Source organism: Anolis carolinensis, unplaced genomic scaffold (genome assembly GCF_035594765.1).
Source record: "Anolis carolinensis isolate JA03-04 unplaced genomic scaffold, rAnoCar3.1.pri scaffold_11, whole genome shotgun sequence".
Lineage (NCBI taxonomy): Eukaryota > Metazoa > Chordata > Lepidosauria > Squamata > Dactyloidae > Anolis > Anolis carolinensis.
This window is the reverse complement of record NW_026943822.1, coordinates 14387976-14413328: the sequence shown is the minus strand read 5'-3', so window position 1 is coordinate 14413328 and position 25353 is coordinate 14387976. Positions and strand designations below refer to the sequence as shown.

General features: G+C 38.9%; 1 protein-coding gene across 3 annotated transcripts; it reads left to right on the top strand.

The window, feature by feature from the left end:
• Positions 1-1500: 1500 nt before the first annotated feature.
• Positions 1501-25330, top strand: tm6sf1 (transmembrane 6 superfamily member 1). 3 transcript variants are annotated; one of them, XM_062963635.1, is made up of 10 exons: positions 1517-1754; positions 7457-7560; positions 9086-9183; positions 10204-10307; positions 12388-12470; positions 13433-13554; positions 16703-16807; positions 19424-19516; positions 21676-21795; positions 25009-25330. In XM_062963635.1, the coding sequence occupies exons 1-10, from the start codon at positions 1663-1665 to the stop codon at positions 25198-25200; spliced, it is 1113 nt and encodes a 370-aa protein (XP_062819705.1). In that variant the 5' UTR covers positions 1517-1662; the 3' UTR covers positions 25201-25330. The 3 variants fall into 3 exon arrangements, with proteins under 3 accessions (XP_062819707.1, XP_062819706.1, XP_062819705.1); XM_062963636.1 differs by lacking the exon at positions 19424-19516 and having other exon boundaries at positions 1513-1754; XM_062963637.1 differs by lacking the exons at positions 13433-13554; positions 16703-16807; positions 19424-19516; positions 25009-25330 and having other exon boundaries at positions 1501-1754; positions 21676-21761.
• Positions 25331-25353: the final 23 nt, after the last annotated feature.

The window sequence follows — 25353 nt, the reverse complement described above, 5'->3', positions numbered from 1 at the left end:
GCCTTCAAGTCATTTCAGACGAAGTCTAAAACTGAGGATGGGGGCCAGGTCAATGACCTCGGAGGGCCGCATCCGGCCACCGGGCCTTAGTTTGGGGAACCCTGCCATAGAACCTAGAACAGGGGTCCCCAAACTAAGGCCCGGGGGCCGGATGCGGACCATCGAAGCCATTTATCCGGCCCCCATGGCACAAGGGCTGAAGGGGGTTGGACTAAATGACCCAAGGGTTCTCTTCTTCTCTTACAACCATTATTATTATTATTATTATTATTATTATTATTATTATTATTATTAATAACATTAAGGCTGGGTGGCCATCTGTCAGGGGTGCTTTGCTTGTGCTTTTGGTCCGCAGAGGCAGAAGAGGGTTGGACAAAATGGCCCAAGGGGTCTCTTCCAACCCTCTTTTTTATTATTATTATTATTATTATTATTATTATTATTATTAATAACATTAAGGCTGGGTGGCCATCTGTCAGGGGTGCTTTGCTTGTGCTTTTGGTCCGCAGAGGCAGAAGAGGGTTGGACAAAATGGCCCAAGGGGTCTCTTCCAACCCTCTTTATTATTATTATTATTATTATTATTATTATTATTATTATTTATTAACATTGAGGCTGGGTGGCCATCTGTCAGGGGTGTTTTGCTTGTGCTTTCGGTGCACAAAGGCAGAAGGGGATTGGACTCAATGGCCCAAAGGGTCTCTTCCAACCCTCTTTTTTATTATTATTGCTGTTGTTATTACTGTTGTTGTTATTATTATTATTATTATTTATTAACATTGAGGCTGGGTGGCCATCTGTCAGGGGTGCTTTGCTTGTGCTTTCGGTGCACAAAGGCAGAAGGGGATTGGACTCAATGGCCCAAAGGGTCTCTTCCAACCCTCTTTTTTATTATTATTGCTGTTGTTATTACTGTTGTTGTTATTATTATTATTATTATTTATTTATTAACATTGAGGCTGGGTGGCCATCTGTCAGGGGTGCTTTGCTTGTGCTTTCGGTGCACAAAGGCAGAAGGGGATTGGACTCAATGGCCCAAAGGGTCTCTTCCAACCCTCTTTTTTATTATTATTGCTGTTGTTATTACTGTTGTTATTATTATTATTATTATTATTATTATTAACATTGAGGCTGGGTGGCCATCTGTCAGGGGTGCTTTGCTTGTGCTTTCGGTGCACAAAGGCAGAAGGGGATTGGACTCAATGGCCCAAAGGGTCTCTTCCAACTCTCTTTTTATTATTATTGGTGTTATTATTATTATTATTATTATTATTATTATTATTATTATTATTATTAATTATTATTAATTATTATTATTATTGTTCGGTGGCCAACTATAGTCCGGCCCTCCAATGGTCTGAAGGATTGTGAACTGGCCCCCTGTTTAAAAAGTTTGGGGACCCCTGACCTAGAATATCAAGGCAGGAAATCCCACAATGTCTGAGTTCCTCTTTGGGGTAAGAAGGGTGGGGTAGAAGAACAGAAAGTAATTCAACAAAGTAACACAATTGAGTTTCAACAGGAACTGACTGTGCTCCACTTGGAATAAAGAGCAAGGGGTGGGGGCTCGCTCTCCCTCGCCCCTCCCTCCTTCCAATAGAGAGAGAGAGAGAGAGAGAGCAGGAGGAAGGGAAGAAGAGAAGGAGCCTGACAGCGGCCAGGATGAGTGCTTCAGCAGCCACCGGGGTCTTCGTCTTGTCTCTCGGTGCCATCCCGGTCACTTACCTTTTCAATGCCTTGTCGGCCAGCAGCAGGTAAGCAAGGGAGCAACACTTTGGAAAGAGGGCAGCTGGGGTCACCAACAACATCCTCAGGATTGATGTAAAGCAGGCATGGGCAAACTTTGGCCCTCCAGGTGTTTTGGACTTCAACTCCCACCATTCCTAACAGCCGGTAGGCTGTTAGGAATGGTGGGAGTTGAAGTCCAAAACACCTGGAGGGCCAAAGTTTGCCCATGCCTGCTCTATAAGATATCCCGTGAAAGGCTATGCTCTCGCAGTGTTGCACAGTGTTATTACAAGCCAGTGTGACATTAACACCATGTAATCTGAGCAAAATACTGTCAGCTACAGTCAAATTATTTTGCTGGTGTGGCTCCAACCTCAGTCAATGGCCTGAGTTTAATGGGAGGAAAAAAAAAGAATACAGTTGGACAAGGATAACTAGGAATGAGTAGAACCCCAGGTTTGCCATGACTTGAAGGCACAGAGTTCGAACAACAGAGCGCATAGGTAAAGGTTTCCCCCTGACGTTAAGTCCAGTCGTGTCCGACTCTGAGGGTTGGCGCTCATCTCCTTTCTCCCTGCCATAGAGTTTTTTCAGATTACATTATAATTGTATCATGATTCCATACAGCCACAACCCAATCCTATACAATCTTGGGATCTGGAGTTGGCAGGTGAGGCCCTGCTGCATGATGGCTAGGTAAAGGTAAAGGTTTCCCCCTGACGTTAAGTCCAGTCGTGTCCGACTCTGGGGGTTGGTGCTCAACTCCATTTCTAAGCCAAAGAGCCGGCGTTGTCCGTAGACACCTCCAAGGTCATGTGGCCGGCATGACTGCATGGAGCACCATTACCTTTCCGCCGGAGTAGTATGTATTGATCTACTCACATTTGCATGTTTTCGAACTGCTAGGTTGGCAGAAGCTGGGGCTAACAGCGGGAGCTCATCCCGTTCCCCAGATTCGAACTGCCGACCTTTCGGTCAGCAAGTTCAGTGGTTTAACCCACTATGCCACTGGGGACTCTCCGCAACAGTGCATAGAATAGATCTGCCACAGATTGATCCACTCTTGGAAGGGTGTTGCTTTGGGCGACCTGCTGAAACAATGAGGTCCCATCTACATTGCCATATAAAATAATAATAATAATAATAATAATAATAAGTTTATTTATATCCCGCCTCCATCTCCCCTGAAGGGGACTCGGGGCGGCTTACAGCGAAATCAAAATACAAAATAAAATCCAGATTATCTGTTTTGACCTGGACTATATGGCAGTATAGACACATATAATCCCTTTCCAAGCAGATAAACTGGATTATCGGCTTTGATACGGAGCAATGGGTTAAATCCTTGTGCCAGCTGGACTGCTGATCTGAAGGTTTGATTGGTGATCTGAATGTTGCTGATTCGAACCCGCAAGATGGGGTGAGCTCCCTTCTGTCAGCTCTAGCTTTCAGGGACATGAGAGAAGCCTCCTAGCAGAATGGTAACATATCTGGGCATCCACTCGGCAATGTCTCTGTAGATGGCCAATTCTCTCACACCAGAAGCGACATATAATTCAGTTCAAATCAGATAATCTGGATTATCTTCTTTAATAATCCGCATTATATGGCAGTGTAGATCCATCCTGGGACAAACCCAGGTTCCTTTTAGCTCTACTGCTTTCAACCAAATCTCCTCTAAAATATGCCCAGGTCTGGTCCCAAATCCATGGAGATCTGTAGCATTTGCTGGCTTTAATTTTAGACATGGACTTGCATTAAAGTTAGCCTTGGGGACACTTTTGGATGCCTAAACGTTTTAGGATTTCCAGTCCCATTATCCACACAGTGTAAGTGAAACTCATGAGTGAAGAATATAGCAATGAAACAAAATCAATAATATTGTCGAGGGATTTCATGGCCGGAATCACTGGGTTGCTGTGAGTTTTCCGGACTGTATGGCCATGTTCCAAAATCATTCTCTCCTGATGTTTCGCTCACATCTATGGCAGGCATCCTCAGAGGTTGTGAGATATACAGTAGAGTCTCACTTATCCAACATAAACGGGCTGGCAGAATGTTGGATAAGTGAATATGTTGGATAATAAGGAGGGATTAAGGAAAAGCCTATTAAACATCAAATTAGGTTATGATTTTACAAATTAAGCACCAAAACATCATGTTATACAACAAATTTGACAGAAAAACTAGTTCAATATTCAGTAATGCTATGTAGTAATTACTGTATTTATGAATTTAGCACCAAAATATCATGATGTATTGAAAACATTGACTACAAAAATGCGTTGGATAATCCAGAACGTTGGATAAGCGAGTGTTGGATAAGTGAGACTCTACTGTATTAGAAACTAGGCAGGTGAAGTTTATATATCTGTGGAAGGTCCAGTGTGGCAGAAGAACTCTTGCCTGTTGGAGGCAAATGTGAATGTTGCAATTAATCACCTTGATTAGCATTGAAAAGCCTTGCAATTTCAAAGCCTGGCTCATTCCTGCCTGGGGGAATCCTTTGTTGCGAAGTGTTAATAATGAATTTATCTGGCTTTTTTCCTACTGCGTGTTCAGCCCGCTTGCTCCTATATTTGGGCATTAAGTGTTGCATTTTGTGTTCCGTATATGTGGGACATGCCAAACAGTCTTTTTTTCCAGTGCCATGTGCGGACACCGCCTCTGGGGAGGACCCCGTGAGCAAATAGTGGAGAGAGAGAAGGCACAGTTCTTTGTGTTGCTTGCATAAGTTGAGGTCATATTTTTAGAAGCTGTTCTCTTCCTGCCTGCGAGGGACATTGTGTGGAGAGAATAACAACAATAGCTAACAGCTGCTTTCTACAGAGGAAGTGCCAGGGCATTCAGTTATCAAAGACAAGTGCCAGGGGCCTGGCTAATTTAGAAGAAGTCATATGCCTTCTGACCTGGAAACCGATATCCTTTAACCTAAGCGAGGAGCAAACTGGCTGCCAGGTCCCTGACAAGGATGGGCATCACGGGGCGCCTTCCAGGACCCATCCTCAATACTCTGTGTGATTTCAATGCCTCTCTCTAAACCTGTTCCTCTTCCTCTTTGTTGCTTCTGCCTGTGCACGCACTCTCTCCAGTCCTATGAGCTGCAGGAAAAATGAAGAATATTGCAACTGTCTCCATTTCAACCTCTCCACCCCTAAACCTCTGAGGATGCCTGCCATAGATGTGGGCGAAACGTCAGGAGAGAATGCTTCTAGAATATGGCCATATTTATTTATTTATTTACAGTATTTATATTCCGCCCTTCTCACCCCGAAGGGGACTCAGGGCGGATTACAATGAACACATATATGGCAAACATTCAATGCCAACAGACAAACAACATACAGTATAGACAGACACAGAGACATTTAACATTTTTCCAGCTTCACGATTCCGGCCACAGGGGGAGCTGTTGCTTCACTGTCCACTAGTGGCTGTGCTTCCTCATTCCTTTCCTCGTATTTTGCTGGCAGTTTTATCTATATATATAAAAGAGTGATGGCATCAGGGCAGCGGACAAAACAACAAAACTACAGGCCCCCCAACCTCGAAATTTGACAACACAACCCATCATTCATGGCTCTAGGTTGATACAACAAAAAGAAAGGAAAAATAAAGTCCTAATTACAGGGAGAAGAATAATAGTTTTTATCCAATTGCTGCCAGTTTGAAGGCTAAGCTCCGCCCACTTGGTCTCCTAGCAACCCACTCAGCCCAGGGGACCCTTTACCTTAACTACCACCAATTCCTCAATACTTTATTTCCCATACCACCATACTTTGCCACAGCAATGCGTGGCTGGGCACAGCTAGTGTTGTTATAAATTAGTTAAATTAGCCTCCCGCATAAAGCATACGTAAATTTCCCTACTTGACAGATGCAACTGTCTTTCGGGGCTGCATAGGTCAACAGCAAGCCGGGCTATTTAATGGTCGGGGGCTTAACCCGACTCGGGCTTTGAACTCATGACCTCTCGGTCAGTAGTGATTTATTGCAGCTGGTTACTAGCCAGCTGCGCCACAGCCCGGCCCAGAAGACTCACAACAACCCAGTGATTCCAGCCATGAAAGCCTTAGACAACACATAGTTTCCATTTCCCTTTCTTTCTTATTCTGGATCTGGACAGTAGTATTGCTTGGTATATAGCGGGAGAAGAACTTGGAAAGAATGAGTTACACACCAGATAGAATTGTAGAATTAGTAGAGACTCCAGTCCAAACCCCTTCTGCCACTGCCAAACATCTCTTAGCACCAGGAAGTTTTTCCTGATGTTTTACCGTATATACCCGAGTATAAGCCGACCCAAATATAAGCCGAGGCACCTAATTTTACCACAAAAAAACTGGGAAAACATTGACTCCAGTATAAGCCAAGGGTGGTAAATTTCAGAAAAAAATATACCAATAAATAAAATTAGGGAGCCCCGGTGGCGAAGTGTGTTAAAGCACTGAGCTGCTGAACTTGCAGACAGAAAGGTCCCAGGTTCAAATCCTGGATGTGGAGTGAGCACCTGCTGTTAGCTCCAGCTTCTGCCAACCTAGCAGTTCGAAAACATGCCAATGTGAGTAGATTAATAGGTACCGCTCCGACGGGAAGGTAACGGCGCTCCATGCAGTCATGCTGCCCACATGACCTTGGAGGTGTCTACGGACAACGCCGGCTCTTCGGCTTAGAAATGGAGATGAGCACCAACCCTCAGAGTCAGACACGGCTGGACTTAATGTCAGGGGAAAACATTTACCTTTTACTGCCATATAATCCAGATGATCCAAATACATGATTCCCATTATCTGCTTTGATTATCTTGATTATATGAGTCTACACTGCCACATAATCTGGGATAAGGCCATAATCTGGGATCAGATCCTGGGATGTAGGGCAGTAGCAAAAGGCGCAGTTTGGCACCGGGGCTCAATGCTACGAAACCATGGGAGTTGTAACTTTACTTAACATCAGGGGAAAACCTTTACCTTTACCTTACCAATAAAATTACATTAATTGAGCCATCAGTAGGTTAAATGTTTTTGAATATTTACATAAAGCTCAAATGTAAGATAAGACTGTCCAACTCTGATCAAATCATTATTTTCATCTTCAATGTAAATGTGCTTATGTATCCTTTTAATAATAATAATAGAGTAAAATAATATATGTAATAATAATAATAATAATAAATACAGGAAAATAATACATGTAATAATAAATAGAGTAAAATAATAAATGCAATAATAATAAGAAGATCAGAGTGAAATAATAAATGTATTATTAATAATAATAAAAATAGAGTAAAATAAATGCAATAGTAACAACAATAATAGAGAAAAATAATAAATGTAATACAGTAATACAGTAATACCAGTAATAATAGAGAAAAATAATAAATGTACCATATATATAGCATTACTGCGTATTGAACTCCTTTTTCTGTCAAATTTGTTGTAAAACATGATGTTTTGGTGCTTAATTTGTAAAATCATAACCTAATTTGCTGTTTAATAGGCTTTTCCTTAATCTCTCATTATCCAACATATTCGCTTATCCAACATTCTGCCGGCCCGTTTATGTTGTATAAGCGAGACTCTACCGTACCTCTATCTGTTGTCTGTCCTGTCTGTCCTGTCTGTCTGTTGTCTGTCCAGGGTGAGAAGGACGGAATATAAATGTTGTAAATAAATAAATAATAAATATATTTCCCCCTATCTCTTTTCTCTGGTTTTATTCAATGCAGCTCCTGGCTGATTGTAATGTTTGGATCGTTGATTCTGCTCTTAGTAGGTGTAGCAGCGCGATTTTTGGTGAAAAGAAAGCCACCGCGAGACCCACTATTTTATGGTATGTATGTTGCAGACAAGTGAAATAGGAGCAACTTATAAAGAGCTGCTACTGTATATGAGAGTATTCTGTGACTCAACGTAGTGGACAAACATAGGACTGAATTTTATTGCTAGCTTCTACTAGACTCATTGAATCAATGGGATTTATTTATATATTGATTTACCCACCTACAATTGATTCAGTAAGAAAGATCTTGGGCTATGTACTCTCCAACTTCTTCTTTCATCTAATAGACAATTAGACAAAAGTCTAGTTTTTTTTAAGTACGAGCATGCAATGCATAAATCATAGGCTATATCATGCATGGGCAAACTTCAGCCCTCCCACAATTCCTAATAGTTTGCTTTCTAGCTGAATAGTCTTTCAGAAGTGTAAATCTTCTAAAAAGCAGACATAATTCAACGTGTAGTCCAGGGGTCCCCAAACTAAGGCCGGGGGGCCGGATGCGGCCCTCCAAGGTAATTTACCTGGCCCTCGCCCTCATTTATAATATAATATTTTATATCAGTTTTAATAATATAATATATTGTATATACATATAATATTTATAATAATATTATCATTTTATATAATACAATACTAACAATAATATCATATAATAATATTAATTATCTATATATATAAAAGAGTGATGGCATCACGGCAGCGGACAAAACAACAAAACTAAACATCCCACAACCTTGAAAATTGACAGCACAACCCCTCATCCATGCCTCTAGGTTGATACAACAAAAAGAAAAGAAAAATGAAGTCCTAATTAGAGGGAGAGGAATAATTGTTTTTATCCAATTGCTGCCAATTAGAAGGCTAAGCGTGGTCTCCTAAGCAACCCACTCAGCCCAGGGGACCCTTTACCTTAACTACCACCAATTCCTCAATACTTTATTTCCCATACCACCATACTTCGCCACAGCAACGCGTGGCCGGGCACAGCTAGTATGTTATATATTACATATGATATTACAGTATAGTGGTATAGTTCAATATAGTATAATGCTAATATTGTGCTATGCTAATAATATAATATATTGTATGTACATACAGCTGCTCTGAGTTCCCTTCGGGGTGAGAAGGGTGGGATATAAATGTAGTAAATAAATGTAGTAAATGATTTTGGACTTAAATAAATAATTCTGGACTTAGGCTCGCCCAAAGTCTGAAATGACTTGAAGACACAGAACAACAACAACAACAACAACAACCCTAATTAACCTGACTATCTCATTGGCCAGAAGCAGGCCCACACTTCCTATTGAAATCCTGATAGGTTTATGTTGGTTAAAATTATTTTCATTTTTAAATATTGTATTGTTCTTTCATTGTTATTGTTGTTGTTTTGCACTACAAATAAGATATGTGCAGTGTGCATAGGAATTTGTTCGGTTTTTCCCCCCCAAATGATAATTCGGCCCCTCAACAGTCCGAAGGATTGTGGACCAGCCCTCTGCTTTAAAAGTTTGAGGACCCCTGGTGTAGTCAATGAAGTGTACTAATAACATCTTTTCTTTCCATATTGCTGCAGTCTATGCCGTGTTTGCTTTCACCAGCATTGTGAACTTAATCATCGGCCTCGAACATGATGGAATAATAGAGGGATTCATGACACATTACTTGAAAGAGGTACACGGCCATGCCTCCTGAATGCTTGGGGTGGGTGCGTATAGGTGGATTGCTGGGACTGTTCCTTGGCCAAATATGAACCAGGCCCTGGAGCTGTCAATCAAAGGAACAAAATCTATAACTCACAAGCCTAATTTTAGCACATCATGTCTTAAATTAGTTTCCCCAAAGGCTTGTATTGACTGCTCCCCAGATTCATGTTTTTGCATGTTTTCAAACTTCTAGGTTGGCAGAAGCTGGGGTTAACAATGGGAGCTCACCCTGTCCCGCAAATTCGAACCTTTCGGTCAACAGGTTCTGCAGCTTAGCAGGGTTTAATAATAATAATAATAATAATAATAATAATAATAATAATAATAATAATAATTTATTTATATACCGCTCCATCTTCTTGAGAGGACTCAGGGCGGTTTCCAACATAAAACAAAACATTCAACTGTCAGAAGGACACCATACAACAAGGTTAAACATAATAAACGTAACAAAAAAAATTCTACTGAATTCTATGTAAAATCATAACCTAATTTGATGTTTAATATTATTATAATTGTATATTTATATTACATGCAATATTACTAATAATATTGCGATATAGTTGTATAATATAATATATTGTATGTATATATACTTGTAAACCGCCCTGAGTCCCCTTCGGGGTGAGAAGGGCGGTATATAAATGTCGCAAATAAATAAATAATACATAAATAAAATTAATAGGCTTTTCCTTAATCCCTCCTTATTATCCAAGATATTCGCTTATCCAAGTTTCTGCCGGACCGTTTGGCTTGGATAAGTGAGACTCTACTGTATCTAATCCTTTTTCATGATGACGGTGATGATTATGGATCTCAGATAACAGGTTTTTTGGCAAGCTATAACTTGCCAAAGAAAGAACTCTTCTTATCTTTGTATCGCATGGATGTTGTCAGGTTTCTTCCTTCCTTCAAAGGTTGTTTTCAATCAGTCCTTCATCCCTGAAACAATCTCATTTGTCACTTGTTTTGTGTGGATTTCCCACAGGGCGAACCTTATCTGAACACTGCTTATGGCCATATGATCTGCTTTTGGGATGGCTCCGTCCATTATCTGATGTATCTCTTGATGGTCGCAGCAATTGCATGGGAGTAAGCTGGTTTTCTTTTTCTATCCTTTTTGACTTTGTGATGTTTGTTTCTCTTCCATGCTTTAAAACATCAACTCAAAATAGGTCTTCCAACTAAAGGAATATAAAATACCGTATATACTCGAGTATAAGCTGACCTGAATATAAGCCGAGGCACCTAATTTTACCCCCCCCCCCCCCAAAAAAAACTGGGAAAACATTGACTCCAGTATAAGCCGAGATACCAATAAAATTACATTAATTGAGGCATCAGTAGTTTAAATGTTTTTGAATCTTTACATCAAACTGTAATTTAAGATATGACTGTTCAACTCTGATTAAATCCTTATTTTTATCTGCTTCAATGTAAATGTGATTATGTATCCTTTTAATAATAATAGAGTGAAATAATAAATGTAATAATAATAATAAATGCAGTAAAATAATAAATTTAATAATCAATAGAGTACAATAATAAATGTATTAATAATAATAAAATAGAGTAAAATAAATGTAAAAGTAACAATAATAACAGAGAAATGATAAATGTAATAATAATAATTAATAGAGTAAAATAATAAATGTAACAATACCAATAATAATAGAGAAAAATAATAAATGTACCATATATACAGTAGAGTCTCACTTATCCAACACTCACTTATCCAATGTTCTGGATTATCCAACCTATTTTTGTAGTCAATGTTTTCAATATATCGTGATATTTTGGTGCTAAATTCATAAATACAGTATTTACAACATAACATTACTGCGTATTGAACTAGTTTTTCTGTCAAATTTGTTGTATAACATGATGTTTTGGTGCTTAATTTGTAAAATCATAACCTAATTTGATGTTTAATAGGCTTTTCCTTAATCTTGATTATTATGATTTTATGTTTGAAATGTATATTTTTAATTCATAATGTATTTTAATAGTTTTAACTGTTTTATGTGCTGTTTTATATTGGTTTGTATGGGCATCTAATTGTTGCCATTGTTGTAAGCCGCCCTGAGTCCCTTCGGGTGAGAAGGGCGGGATATAAATGTGAGAAATAATAAATAAATAAATAAATAAATAAATAATCCAAGATATTCGCTTATTCAAGGTTCTGCCGGCCCGTTTAGCTTGGATAAGTGAGACTCTACTGTATTAATAATAATAATAAAAATAGAGTAAAATAAATGTAAAAGTAACAACAATAATAGAGTAAAATGATAAATGTAATAATAATAATTAATAGAGTAAAATAATAAATGTAACAATACCAATAATAATAGAGAAAAATAATAAATATACCATATACAGTCGAGTCTTACTTATCCAACATTCGCTTATCCAACGTTCTGGATTATCCAATGCATTTTTGTAGTCAATGTTTTCAATACATCGTGATATTTTGGTGCTAAATTCGTAAATACAGTAATTACTACGTAGCATTACTGCATTTTGAATTACCTTTTCTGCCAAATTTGTTGTATAACATGAGGTTTTGGTGCTTAATTTGTAAAATCATAACCCATTTTGATGTTTAATAGGCTTCTCCTTAATCTCTCCTTATTATCCAACATATTCGCTTATCCAACGTTCTGCCGGCCCGTTTAGCTTGGATAAGTGAGACTCTACTGTATTAATAATAATAAAAATAGAGTAAAATAAATGTAAAAGTAACAACAATAATAGAGTAAAATGATAAATGTAATAATAATAGTGTAAAATAATAAATATAACAATACCAATAATAATAGAGAAAAATAATAAATATACCATATATACTTGAGTATAAGCCGACCTGAATATAAGCCCACCAGGACCCTCACCCGAGTACAAACCGAGGAGGTTTTTTTTCAGTCCTAAAAAAGGGCTGAAAAACTAGGCTTATACTCGAGTATATACAGTAACTTTTTTTGTTTACTTTTTATTGGGGGGAAAGTCTTGACAATTTGATGTTATTCCCTGCTCCTTGTTTGAATTAAAGCAATTATGTCCCATACTTTTTGGCCAGTGTCTTTGCAAGGAGCATCTGTGTTTGAATTCACATAGTGTGTACCTCTTTTAGCGTACACAAATGGTACATGACATTTGGATGCTTCCGTCGCAGGCAGAATTACCGGACTATTGGCCTCTATTGGCTGGGATCCATCCTGATGAGTGTCATGGTCTTTGTGCCAGGAAATATTGTGGGTAAGGCAACATCACTTCATTGACTTTGCTTAGTAGTCTTATTTTCAGGATCTTGCATAGATCTGATCACGAGGATGTCTTTGGTCACAACTTAAGTGCAATGCAGCGCATGGTTGCATGCGCCTCCTTCAAAATCCAATAAATGGTAGAAAAATCAAGCTCAACCCATAGGTTTTAATCTTATGCCTTAAATGCATGTAGATTGGTAACCTCTGTCTACAAGCAAGAATGGCATTTGTTATTTGCGTTAGCACTTAACTGTTAAAATAATATTTACAGAAGTGATGCCGGCCTGACATTATTCACAAACAAAAATAAATGTGTTGTTGAAGGCTTTCATGGCCGGGATCACAGAGTTGTTGTGAGTTTTCCAGGCTGTATGGCCATATTCCAGAAGCATTCTCTCGTGACGTTTCGCTCACATCTATGGCAGGCATCTTCGGAAGTTGTGAGGTATGTTGGAAACTAGGCAAGTGGAGTTTATATAATAATAATAATAATAATAATAACAATAACCCAAAATGCAGACTGTGCAAGGAAACCGACGAAACCATTGATCATATCCTCAGCTGCTGTAAGATCAATCTTCCCTGTGCCTCATCAGAGCACAGACTGAATTCCTTTTTTAAAACTCTGCACTTCTTCAACAAACCGGCAGTTGGCTCCGCCTATTTCTCCATGGCAACCAGCCTCTGAGTGCTGAGATGCAATAACTGTAATACTTACCCTTTTAAAACACAAACACACAATTAAACATAACATCTGTAAACCAAAAATTCATACTTCATTACAGAGCTCAATTCCAAGAAAGTGTTCATAAAACTAAATCCTTGGTTTTACTTTTTGCTGCCCATGGATTCAGGGAATTCAGACTTACTTCTGAGTAGACATGTGTCACTGTTGCTGTGTGCTGCTTTATTCCACAGACTGACCTGCTATTCGTATGTTTTGTTGCCAAACAGGAAAATATGGGACAAGAGTTTGTGCTGTGTCTTTGTTAAGCATCCCGTACATTTGCCTCCCAACATGGGCTGGATTCAAAATCTATAACCAACCTTCAACGACTGGGGACTCATCAGCCAAGGTACTTTATTCCTTTTAATTCTAATTATAGGTTAAGAAAACGCAGAGGGAAAATGAGAATGAAGTCAGAGCTGTGATAAGGCTGAAAAAGAATTTGATGGAGACGGCAGTGAGTCATTCTCTCCTCTCCCTCGTCGCTTGCCACCTCTGCTTCGTGTTCATGTCAGGTTGGCTCAGAGTCATTTCCCCAAACAACAGGAGATGTCTTGCCTTATTTTTAGCAAGATCTGGAGCTACTGCTTCAATGGGAGAGTGCTGCATTGATTCTCTGCAGGACTGCAGAGAGCGGCACTTTCCAACCCCTTCAGAGAAGCAGAGGGATACTTTTGGGATATTGAGCCCAAATAAGGCCCCTTCTGCATTGCCATGTAAAATCCAGGTTATATGCTTTGAAGTGGATTATATGGCAGTGTAGTCTCATACCCCCCCCCCCAAACCGGTGGCACAGTGTGTTAAAGTGCTGAGCTGCTGAACTTGCTGACTGAAAGGTCGCAGGTTCGAATCCTGGGAGCGGAGTGAACGCCTGCTGTTAGCCCAAGCTTCTGCCACCCTAGCAGTTCGAAAACATGCAAAAGTGAGTAGATCAATAGGTACAGCTCTGGTGGGAAGGTAACGGCGCTTCATGCAGTCATGCCGACCACATGACCTTGGAGGTGTCTACGGACAATGCCAGCTCTTTGATTTAGAAATGGAGATGAGCACCAATCCCCATAGTCGGACACTATGCCGTCACACCCAGGCACCTTTTAAAGCTTTAGGATGTGCTTCTTCCTTTGCCCAGGTGAACTGCAGGGGCCTTACTTAGAAGCTCTGGAAATCCCAGTAACCAAAGGCACTTCAAGTAGAATAATCAAACAAAAATTTATTTTCACAAAGTCCTTGGCAGACCTGGCATACGTAGTTAAGGTTGCAAATAAAAACAGTCAACTTATAAAACCTTGCAGATGTTCCTTTCTTGCTTTTCCCCTTTAGTTGCTGAGTTAATTTCCACCAAAGGCGAAGAGATCCTGAGATCCTCTTTACCCTAGCCCTGAGCTGCTATCAAAAAGGTCTATAACTATCTAAGCTCAAAGCTAGTTTTTGAGGCGAAGTTGGTAGGGCTTCTTCCAGTGGCAAAGAAATCCGGAGATGTTCTTTGCCCCAGTGCTAAGCTATTAAAAAGAACAGGTCTTTCCCCTATCTATGCTCGGCACTGGTTTTAAAGGCAGGTGAGTACTTACAATGGCCTTGTCAGAGTTGGCCTGGCTTGGCCACACAAGCACATCTAAGTTGTTTCTTCCTTCTGTCTAGAAGGCAAGAGGCTTCTCAAAATGGAGCCTTCTTTCCCCAGGAAAAGGGGCGGTCTCCAGGACAAGCCTATAGCAGCAAGGCTTTGCAAACTGGCTATAAACTCTGCTAATAGTTGAACTATCAGGTTGCTGCAGAATCTGCAACAGCCCTGGAAGAAATGCAAACAGGTGCTATTTGCTACCACTATGAGAAAATGGAAACCAGACCTCTGGGGGACGGAACAGACACGACTGGACTTAATGTCAGGGCAAAACATTTACCTTTACCCTAACCCTTTTCCTAGACTCATATAATCCAGTTAAAAGGAGATAATGTTGTTTATGTGATTTGATAATCTGGATTACATGGCAACATAGAAGGGACATTTATTGCATTCTGCTGCCAGTGTTATAAAGCACTTCTTCAAACAGAGTATAATTTGATGTGAAAAGGTCTGTGATGGGAGGAGATTCTTGTTTATAGTAATGGTGTTCCTTTGGCATGGTTTTTGTGTCCTGTTGTTGTTAGAGCTTTATCATGCTGGCTGTGAAATATCCTGACTTGGTTTGATTCCAGCCATTCTATTCAGCAGACCCAATCAGATAGCTATTTCCTGTTTATCAAGAGGAAAGTTTTGGAAGTTATAAAGTAAATCAGAACAGTCCCATTCTTGACAAACTTGAGCTGACTTTCTCACATAAGAAATGTTAGGGCATCAACAGTATCATTAGTGTTGTCAACAATGTTTATATAGCACCTAGGACGGATCTACACTGCTGTATATTCCAGTTTCTAATCCCAGAATATCTGCTTTGTATTGGATTATATAGCAGTGTAAACTCATATAATCCTCTTTCTCTAGGCCCCTTCTACACTGACATATGACATCCAGATTATCTGCTTTGAACTGGATTATATCATACTAGCTGTGCCCAGCCACGCGTTGCTGTGGCATTTTCTGGTGGTGTTGGTGAGAAATTGTTGCGGTAGTGCTGGTATTGAATGTCTGTTGTATGGTAGTCTTTATGTTTAGTATGCACACTGAAGTGGATTATATGGCAGCGTGGAGTCAAGATAATCCAGTTCAAAGCAGATAATATAAGATTCTAAATGGGTTATATAGCTGTGTGGAAGGGCCTTGAGTCTACACTGCCATATAATCCAGTTAAAATCTGATAATCTGTGGAAGAGGCCTAAGTGAGGCCTAACTGTGCCTGTCCCCTGGGCTGAGTAGGTTGCTAGGAGACCAAGTGGGGGGAGCTTAGCCTTCAAACTGGCAGCAATTGGATAAAAACAATTATTCCTCTCCCTCTAATTAGGACTTTATTTTTCTTTTCTTTTTGTTGTATCAACCTAGAGCCATGGATGATGGGTTGTGTTGTCAAATTTCGAGGTTGGGGGGCCTGTAGTTTTGTTGTTTTGTCCGCTGCCCTGATGCCATCACTCTTTTATATATATATAGATAGATAGATGTCAGTGTAGATAGGGCCTGACTCAACATTTGATTCACTGAGGCCCCTTGTACACTGCCATATAATCCACATCTGCTTTGAACTGGATTATGTGAATCTACACTGCCATAAAATCCAGTTCAAAGCAGATAATTTGGACTTTATATGGCAATTTAGAAGGAGTTTAAGTGTTTTCAGAACTGTGATCTCACTGCGGTGCTTGTAACATCCTGAACATAAACATTGCCTTGCTCCAAAACAACAACAGCAAGCTACCTTGTGACACCTTCAAAAGAATACAGATTTGTTGTTGCGTTGTTTTGTTATGAAATTAACTGGATGTTGTAATCCATAACAATGTAAGGTGCTATAAGAGTCTTTCTCCAGCAGCAGACTAACCCAGCTACCCCTCTGGAAATTGTATTTCAGGCCATTCAAAAAGTGCAACAAAAGAGACTTCTGAGAAGACCTCTAGACCTACTGCTGGCAATCTACTTTATCCTGGCGACGGGTTTTTGCCTGTTCAGAGGCATTGTAAGTTTTGTTTTTAACAGACCTTAATGATATCAAATGTTTAAAACTCTAAAATCGGGACAGTAAATAAAGAGCAACACTAAAAAAAAACAACAAAAAAGGGGAATTCCAGACAGGAAACAATCATGGGCAGCTAACACTTCCCAACAAAGGATTCCCCCAGCCAGGCTTTGAAGCTGTAAGGCTATTCAATACTAATCAAGGTGGCCAATGGTAACATTCACACTTGCCTCAAGCGGACTTCCACCCTGGACATTATTCCACGGATATATAAACCCCACCTGCCTAGTTTCCAACAGACCTCACAACCTCTGAGGATGCCTGCCATAGATGTGGGTGAAACAGCAGGAGAGCATGGCCATACAGCCCGGGAAAACTCGCAGCAACTCAGTGATTCCAGCCATTAAAGCCTTCGACAACACATCAAACGTTTAGTTTAAAAGCGATGTGAGTGCATTGAAAAATACATGCAATATATAGAGAAAAAATAGAATTGTGGCCTTCTTGTTTTTTTGGGGTTTTTTTGGATTGCAATACTCACTATCCCCAATGGCTTGCAGGGGCAGATGGGAGTTACTGTCATGAAATATCGAGGTTAGCAAATTCCCCGAGAGACCAGAGTCAGGCTCGATTTACACTGGTATATAATCCAGTTTCTGATTCCAGATTATCTGCTTTGAACTTGATTATATGAGTCTATTTCCATATAATACTTCCATTTTAATATATTGGGTTTATGGTTCCCGTCCCCTTGATCAGGTCATGTAAGTGTTATTTATTGCTATAATTGCATTATTTTACTTTGCTTAATGTGTTATTATGTTGTTATGTAATGTTTGTGTTGTTTTTATGATTGGAAACAGCCCTTGAGTCCCATCCGGGAGATAGGGCGGTATATAAATAAAGTATCATCATTATTATTTTATTATGACACAGCAAACAAGATAGACATGCTGGATTTCATATCACAAAATCACAAGTCGAACACTTCCCAAGTGTCTAGGACTGTATGATGTATTTTCGGATGATGCGTGCAGTTCCCAGCAGGGTGGCCTTTTGCAGCTGGCAGATCGTAATTTTGTCAATGTCTATTGTTTCCAAATGCCAGCTGAGATCTTTTGGCATGGCACCCAGTGTGCCGATCACCACTGGGACCACCTGCACTGGTTTCTGCCAGAGTCTTTGAAGTTCAATCTTGAGGTCCTCATAGCGGCTGAGTTTTTCCTGTTGCTTTTCGTCTATGCGACTGTCACTTGGGATAATAATAATAATAATAATAATAATAATAATAATAATAATAATAATAATAATTACAACTTTATTTTTATACCCCGCCCCATCTCCCCAATGGGGACTCGGAGCGGCTTACATGGGGACCAAGCCCGAAAACATACAAACAATTATACCAACAATAAAACATCAATATCAATAAAACCAATAAAACATCAATATCAATAAAACTCTTCGGGGAAGAGTACCGTCCAACTATGGGAGATGTCATACACTTCTACAGATGGCAACATGAATGATCCAAACCTTTTTCTTTTCCACAACTGTGAGGTCTGGTGTGTTGTGTTCCAGACCTTTGTCCGTCTGGATTCGGAAGTCCCACAGTATCTTTGCGTGCTCATTTTCCAATACTTTTGCTGGTTTGTGATCCCACCAGTTCTTTACTACTGGGAGGTGGTACTTGAGGCATAAGTTCCAATGGATCATTTGGGCCACGTAGTTGTGCCTCTGTTTGTAGTCTGTCTGTGCAATTTTCTTATAGCAGCTGAGGATATGATCAATGGTTTCATCGGTTTCCTTGCACAGTCTGCATTTTGGGTCATCAGCTGATTTTTCGATCTTGGCCTTAATTGCATTTGTCCTGATGTCTTGCTCCTGGGCTGCAAGGATCAGGCCTTCTGTCTCCTTCTTCAGGGTCCCATTTGTGAGCCAGAGCCAGGTCTTCTCCTTATTAGCTTTTCCTTCAATTTTGTCAAGGAACTTTCCATGCAATGTTTTGTTGTGCCAGCTGTCAGCTCTAGTTTGTAGTGCGGTTTTCTTGTACTGGTTTTTTGTCTGCTGTGCTTTGAGGAGTTTCTGATTTTTATATTATTATTATTATTATTATTATTATTATTATTATTATTATTATTATTATTATTATCATCCAATTCAAAGCACATCATCTGCGTTATCTGCCAGATGGGGTCTCAGAGGCCGCACCCCACCTTTTTCCGTACAGTCTGAGAAAATTGGTTCCTTTGCTTCCTTATCATATCCAGGAATCCCTTTGGGGACGAGTACCGTCCAACCATGGGAGATGTCATACACTTCTACAGAAACTGTCTCAATAATCTGTGGAGATAAAAACAACACAGCCCCATTCTGTACCTTAAAAATCTAATATTGTTATCATGATATGAGCTATAGCTATATCTAGGCACATGTCTGGATTATGGTACATGTTAAGTAAACAGATGCCGCCTTTTCTCTTCTCTTTCACTGGTCTTTGTTTGCAAGGTTGTCCGAATCAACATTAGGGCTTCACGGTGATGACTTGAACCAGTGGCTTCTAGATGCTTGCATTACATCAACTATCAGCCTAAATGCAACCTGATTTCCCTTTAGATTGCCTTGGACTGCCCAGCTGAGCTGTGCCGACTTTACAGCCAGCTCCACGAGCCATATATCAGAGATCCTTCTGCCTATCCCAAACTTCAGGTAAGCAGAGCGAGAAGTTAAATGTTGTGACTTTGCACAAAAACAGGGAGAGGAAGGACTGGTAAGACCACACTTTTCTGTGCTGTTGTTAGCTAAAGTCTTCTTTGGAACTGGGAGGAAGTTGGGTTGCTGTGAGTTTTCCAGGCTGTCTGGCCATGTTTCAGAAGCATTCTCTCCTGACGTTTCACCCACATCTATGGCAGGCATCCTCAGAGGTTGTGAGGTCTGTTGGAAACTAGGCAAGTGGGTTTATATGTCCTTGGAATGTCCAGGATGGGAAAAAGAACTCTTGTCTGTTTGAGGCAAGTGTGAATGTTGCAATTGGCGAGCTTGATTAGTATTTTTTTTAATTTTATTTATTGAAAAACGTATAACGTAAGTGATAAACATACATACATACCACTGTGCGGAAAGTATAGAATGATAACATAAGAATATAGATAGATAGATAGATAGATAGATAGATAGATAGATAGATAGATAGATAGATAGATATATAAATATATATATACACATACACATACATACACACACACACATATACACATACATATATATATCTAAAAAAGATACAGGAAGAGGGAAGAAGAAAAAGAACATAAAAGGGATAACAAAAAACGAAGAAAAGAAAGAAAAGAGAAAGAGAAAAGAATTAATAATAATAAGAAAAAAACCCCAAAACCCCCCAATAAAGATAAAATAAAAAGAAATGATAATCATAAAAAGAAGAAGATTAGGGCCTAAATTCCCCCTATGGATTTAACATCTATACATAAACAATACAATCATACTAAAATTGACTTCCTTCTATTGTGTGGTGCTTAGAAAACCGTTTTTTTTGTGCACAATGCACCTTTGTTTCCCTTATCTGCTTATTTTCTCTTAATTGTTTAGTCTGAGACAATCCTTTGTTCATTCTTCTCTGATTAGTATTGAATAGCCTTGCAGCTTCAAAGCATGGCTGCGTCCTGGCTGGGGGGAATTCTTTGTTGGGAGGTGTTAGCTGGCCCTGATTGTTTTCTGATTGGAATTCCTGTTTTTGAGTGTTGTTCTTTATTTACTGTCCTGGGAGTAAGTTTTTTTTTGTAGTTGCAGGGCAATGAGCTGGCAAACAGTCTGAATCCCTTTTCATTGCTATCCCATGCAGATGATTTTAATGTTTAGATAATTGATTTTAGTGTTTATGTATACAGTAGAGTCTCACTTATCCAAGCCTCGCTTATCCAAGTTTCTGGATTATCCAAGCCATTTTTGTAGTCAATGTTTTCAATATATCGTGATATTTTGGTGCTTAATTCATAAATACAGTAATTACAGCATAACATTACTGCGTATTGAACTACTTTTTCTGTCAAATTTGTTGTAAAACATGATGTTTTGGTGCTTAATTTGTAAAATCATAACCAAATTTGATGTTTAATAGGCTTTTCCTTAATGCCTCCTTATTATCCAAGATATTCGCTTATCCAACATTCTGCCGGCCCGTTTATGTTGGATAAGTGAGACTCTACTGTACATGTAATAATAATAAATACAGGAAAATAATACATGTAATAATAAATAGAGTAATATAATAAATGCAACAATACTGTAATAATAATAATAATAATAATAATAATAATAATAATAATAATAATAATAATTTTATTTTTATACCCCGCCCCATCTCCCTGAAGGGACTCGGGGCGGCTTACATGGGGCCAAGCCTGGGTGAAATAATCAGAGTGAAATAATAAATGTATTATTAATAATAATAAAATAGAGTAAAATAAATGTAATAGTAGCAAGCAACAATAACAGAGAATAATAATACATGTAATAATACCAATAATAATAGAGAAAAATAATAAATGTACCATATATTCTTGTGTATAAGCTGACCCAAATATAAGCCAACCAGGACACTCACCCGAGTATAAGCCGAGAGGGGCTTTTTCAGTCTTAAAAAGAGGGCTGAAAAACTAGGCTTATACTCAAGTATATACAGTATTTTATGCTACGTCATTGAATGTCTGCCATATATATGTTGTGCTCCACCCTGAGCCCCCTTCGGGGTGAGGAGGGTGGAATAGAAATGTTTTAAATAAATACATAAATAAATACGAATATAGAAAGCTAAACAGTATGGGTTCTTCACTAACATCTTTTCTAATGTCTAGATGCTGATTTATATGTTCTATTCGGTACCATACTACATGATCTCACTTTACGGCCTGCTTGTGCCTGGATGCTCCTGGATGCCTGACCTAAGCCTTATTCATGCTGGAGGATTAGCCCAGGTATTGCCAAAGGATCTTTATTTATTATGGGGCAGAACACAGTGGAAACCAAACTATTTAGGGAAAAGAGATCAGGAGTGCTGAAAACCATATTGAGTTTGTTTGTTGTTCTAACTGTCGTTTCTGTTTTCTATATTTTAAAACTGACCCTATGGAATCTCTTTATAAAATGAAAATTCTCAGAATTCCAATAATATTCAAGTAGGAAAGTAGAAAAAGAAAGATGAGGTTGGGAAAAAGGGTATTTAGTGGCTTCCATTCTTTCTCCACCTGTAAGATAATAGTTTAGCACTGTCAATGTAAAAACTAAATACAGTAGAGTCTCACTTATCCAACATAAACGGGCCAGCAGAATGTTGGATAATAAGGAGGCATTAAGGAAAAGCCTATTAAACATCAAATTAGGTTATGATTTTACAAATTAAGCACCAAAACATCATGTTATACAACAAATTTGACAGAAAAAGTAGTTCAATACACAGTAATGCTATGTAGTAATTACTATATTTACGAATTTAACACCAAAATATCACGATGTATTGAAAACATTGACTACAAAAATGCGTTGGATAATCCAAACGTTGGATAAGCGAGTGTTGGATAAGTGAGACTCTGCTGTATAAGTTCTTTCCCACTCGTAGCTTTAATATTTCTTAAGATAATTTTCTAAAGGTGACCAATCCGTCTTCTTTAATCCATTACCACAGTTTTCTTTTAATAACAATGTTAATTTATCCATATCTTTTATTTCCATTATTTTAATGATCCAATCATTCGTTTCAGGAATAGTATCCAACTTCCACTTTCTGGCGACAACTATTCTCGCCACTGTTGTTAAAAAAGTAAACAATTTATCTAAATTTCGATCTGCGAATAGTTCTAAATCAAACATACCCCGAAGGTAATATTCCGGTTTCATTGGAAAAGATTTTAATTTTTTTTTTTTTACATTCGGCTTGGATGTTTTTTCAAAAATTCGATGTTTTTTTGCATGTCCACCATAAATGGAAGAATGTACCTTCATTTGCCTTGCACTTCCAGCATTTATTGTCCATGTTCTGGTACATTCTTCCAAGTTTTGCTAGTGTCATGTACCAGTGGTGCATCATTTTCAAGTAATTTTCTTTTAAATCTATTGCGTACATATACTTTAGTTTCCTCAGCCAAATTTCTTCCCATTCTTTAATTTGTATTGGTCTTCCAATATTTCTTGCCCACGTTATCATGGAGTTATTAATTTGTTCTGTTTCGGTAGACCATTCAAGAAGTTTATTATATTGTTCCCCCACTTTTATATATATAAATTGTTTTCCTTTTTCTTCTTCTTCTTTTTTTCCCTTTTTAATAAAAAAATATTTTTTTTTAAAAAAAAAAGAATTCCAATAATATTCAGAGGGACTAAAAGTAGTCAAACTTCTTGTTCCGCCTTGATTACTCTGAGAACTTTGTTTACACCTTCCGAAATAAATAAATCCCCCAAATTTACCTTTTCGTTGGATTATGTCTCACACAAATATGTCCATACTTTCTGCTGTAAGTGTTTCTCTTCCCATAAAGGAGCACGATACATACTTTGTTTGCATCCCTTCTTCTTCCTGCAGACATATGTCTGAGATAGGAACTCTGGGCACAAACTGGTTAAATGCAAATGGAACTGGCAGTTGAAGCAGAGGATAACAGACAGAGACAAAAAGCCAAGGGACAATCCATAGTGCATTGCTGTTGCTTCTATCTTTAAATGTTTGTTTATGCTAAAAATATTCTTTGGCTCAGGAGTCTCCTCATTGTACATGTCCTTAGATGTCCCAGGCAATGGCAATGAACCTTCCTACCTGCCTTCTATGAAAAAAGGGGCAAATATCTCCTTTAGAGAATTAAATAAATGCGGAACTTCATGTTCATGTTTTAACAACCTTCGGCCAAATCCAAAATACCCTTGAGTGCGCTGATGCTGGAAGTCCATAGCGACCTGTTTGGCAATGCTGTCTAAAATACATCTGAGAGTTGTAATCACAAAAGAGCATTTCCAGGTTCAGGTCAGGAAAACTGAACATCAGAATAAATGCAACATGGGTACTGTTCCATTATCTGGGTGGAGACGGAGCCGTGGTGGCGCAATGGGTTAAACCCTTGTGCCGGCTGAACTGTTGACCTGAAGATTGGCGATTTGAATCTGTGAGATGGGGTGAGCTCCCATCTGCCAGCTCCAGCTTCCCATGCGGGGACATGAGAGAAGCCTCCTACAGGTTCAAAAGGAGATATCCACAAAGGGCACTGTCTATAAAATCTAAATTTATGTCTATTCCAAATTTTTATCAGACCGGCTCTGATATACAGTAGAGTCTCACTTATCCAACGTTCTGGATTATCCAACACATTTTTGGAGTCAATGTTTTCAATGCATTGTGATCGTTTGGTGCTAAATTCGTAAATACAGTAATTACTACATAGCATTAATGTGCAATGAACTACCTTTTCTGTCAAATTTGTTGTATAACGATGTTTTGGTGCTTAATTTGTAAAATCATAACTTAATTTGATGTTTAATAGGCTTTTCCTTAATGCCTCCTTATTATCCAACATATTCGCTTATCCAACATTCTGCCGGCCCGTTTTTGTTGGATAAGTGAGACTCTACTGTATATAGTTTGCTGTGTTATACTGTGTCTTTGTGTCAATAATAATGAAATAATAAAAATTAATAAGGATAGGAAAAGACCCCTTGGGCCATTTCGTATATATATATTGTTTGCTGTGTTATACTGTGTCTTTGTGTCAATAATAATAATAATAATAATAATAATAAGGATTGGAAAAGACCCCTTGGGCCATTTCGTATATATATATTGTTTGCTGTGTTATACTGTGTCTTTGTGTCAATAATAATAATAATAAGGATTGGAAAAGACCCCTTGGGCCATTTCGTCGAACCCCCTTTTGCCTTTGCGCACCAAAAAGCACTGCCAAAGCACCCCTTAATGATTAATTATTAATTAAATAATAATTAAAATACCATTATAAAGAAGCAGAGCTTTGGAAGGCGCACCACGGGGGCCGGATAAATGGCTTCAATGGGCCGCATGTGGCCCCAGGCCTTAGTTTGGGGACCCCTGTTCTAGGGGGTTAGACTGGATGGCCAGTGAAGTCTCTTCAACACTATGATTGTATATCTGAGAACTGTCTCACATTTACACATCTCCTTCTCCTGAACAGGCCCAGTTTTCACACATCGGTGCTTCCTTACATGCTAGGACGCCTTACATCTACAGAGTCCCCGAAGAAGGGAAAATGTGGTTTCTGGCACTCAACGTAACATACGGACTCCTTCCTCAGCTGTTGGCCTATAGATGTGTTCAGAAGCCAGAGTTTTTCTTGAAAGCGAAGCTAGAAGAGAAGGCGGAGTAGGAACTACGGGTGTGTAAATGGGTGCAACTGGACTACCTGTGAAAACTCCTTATGCAGTTCATCCTGGAAGATGTTATTGCAGAAGTTATTGTTTGATGTACCAGTGTTGAAAATAAAAGACTTTTCAAGACCTTGCTTTTGTCATGTTGGAGT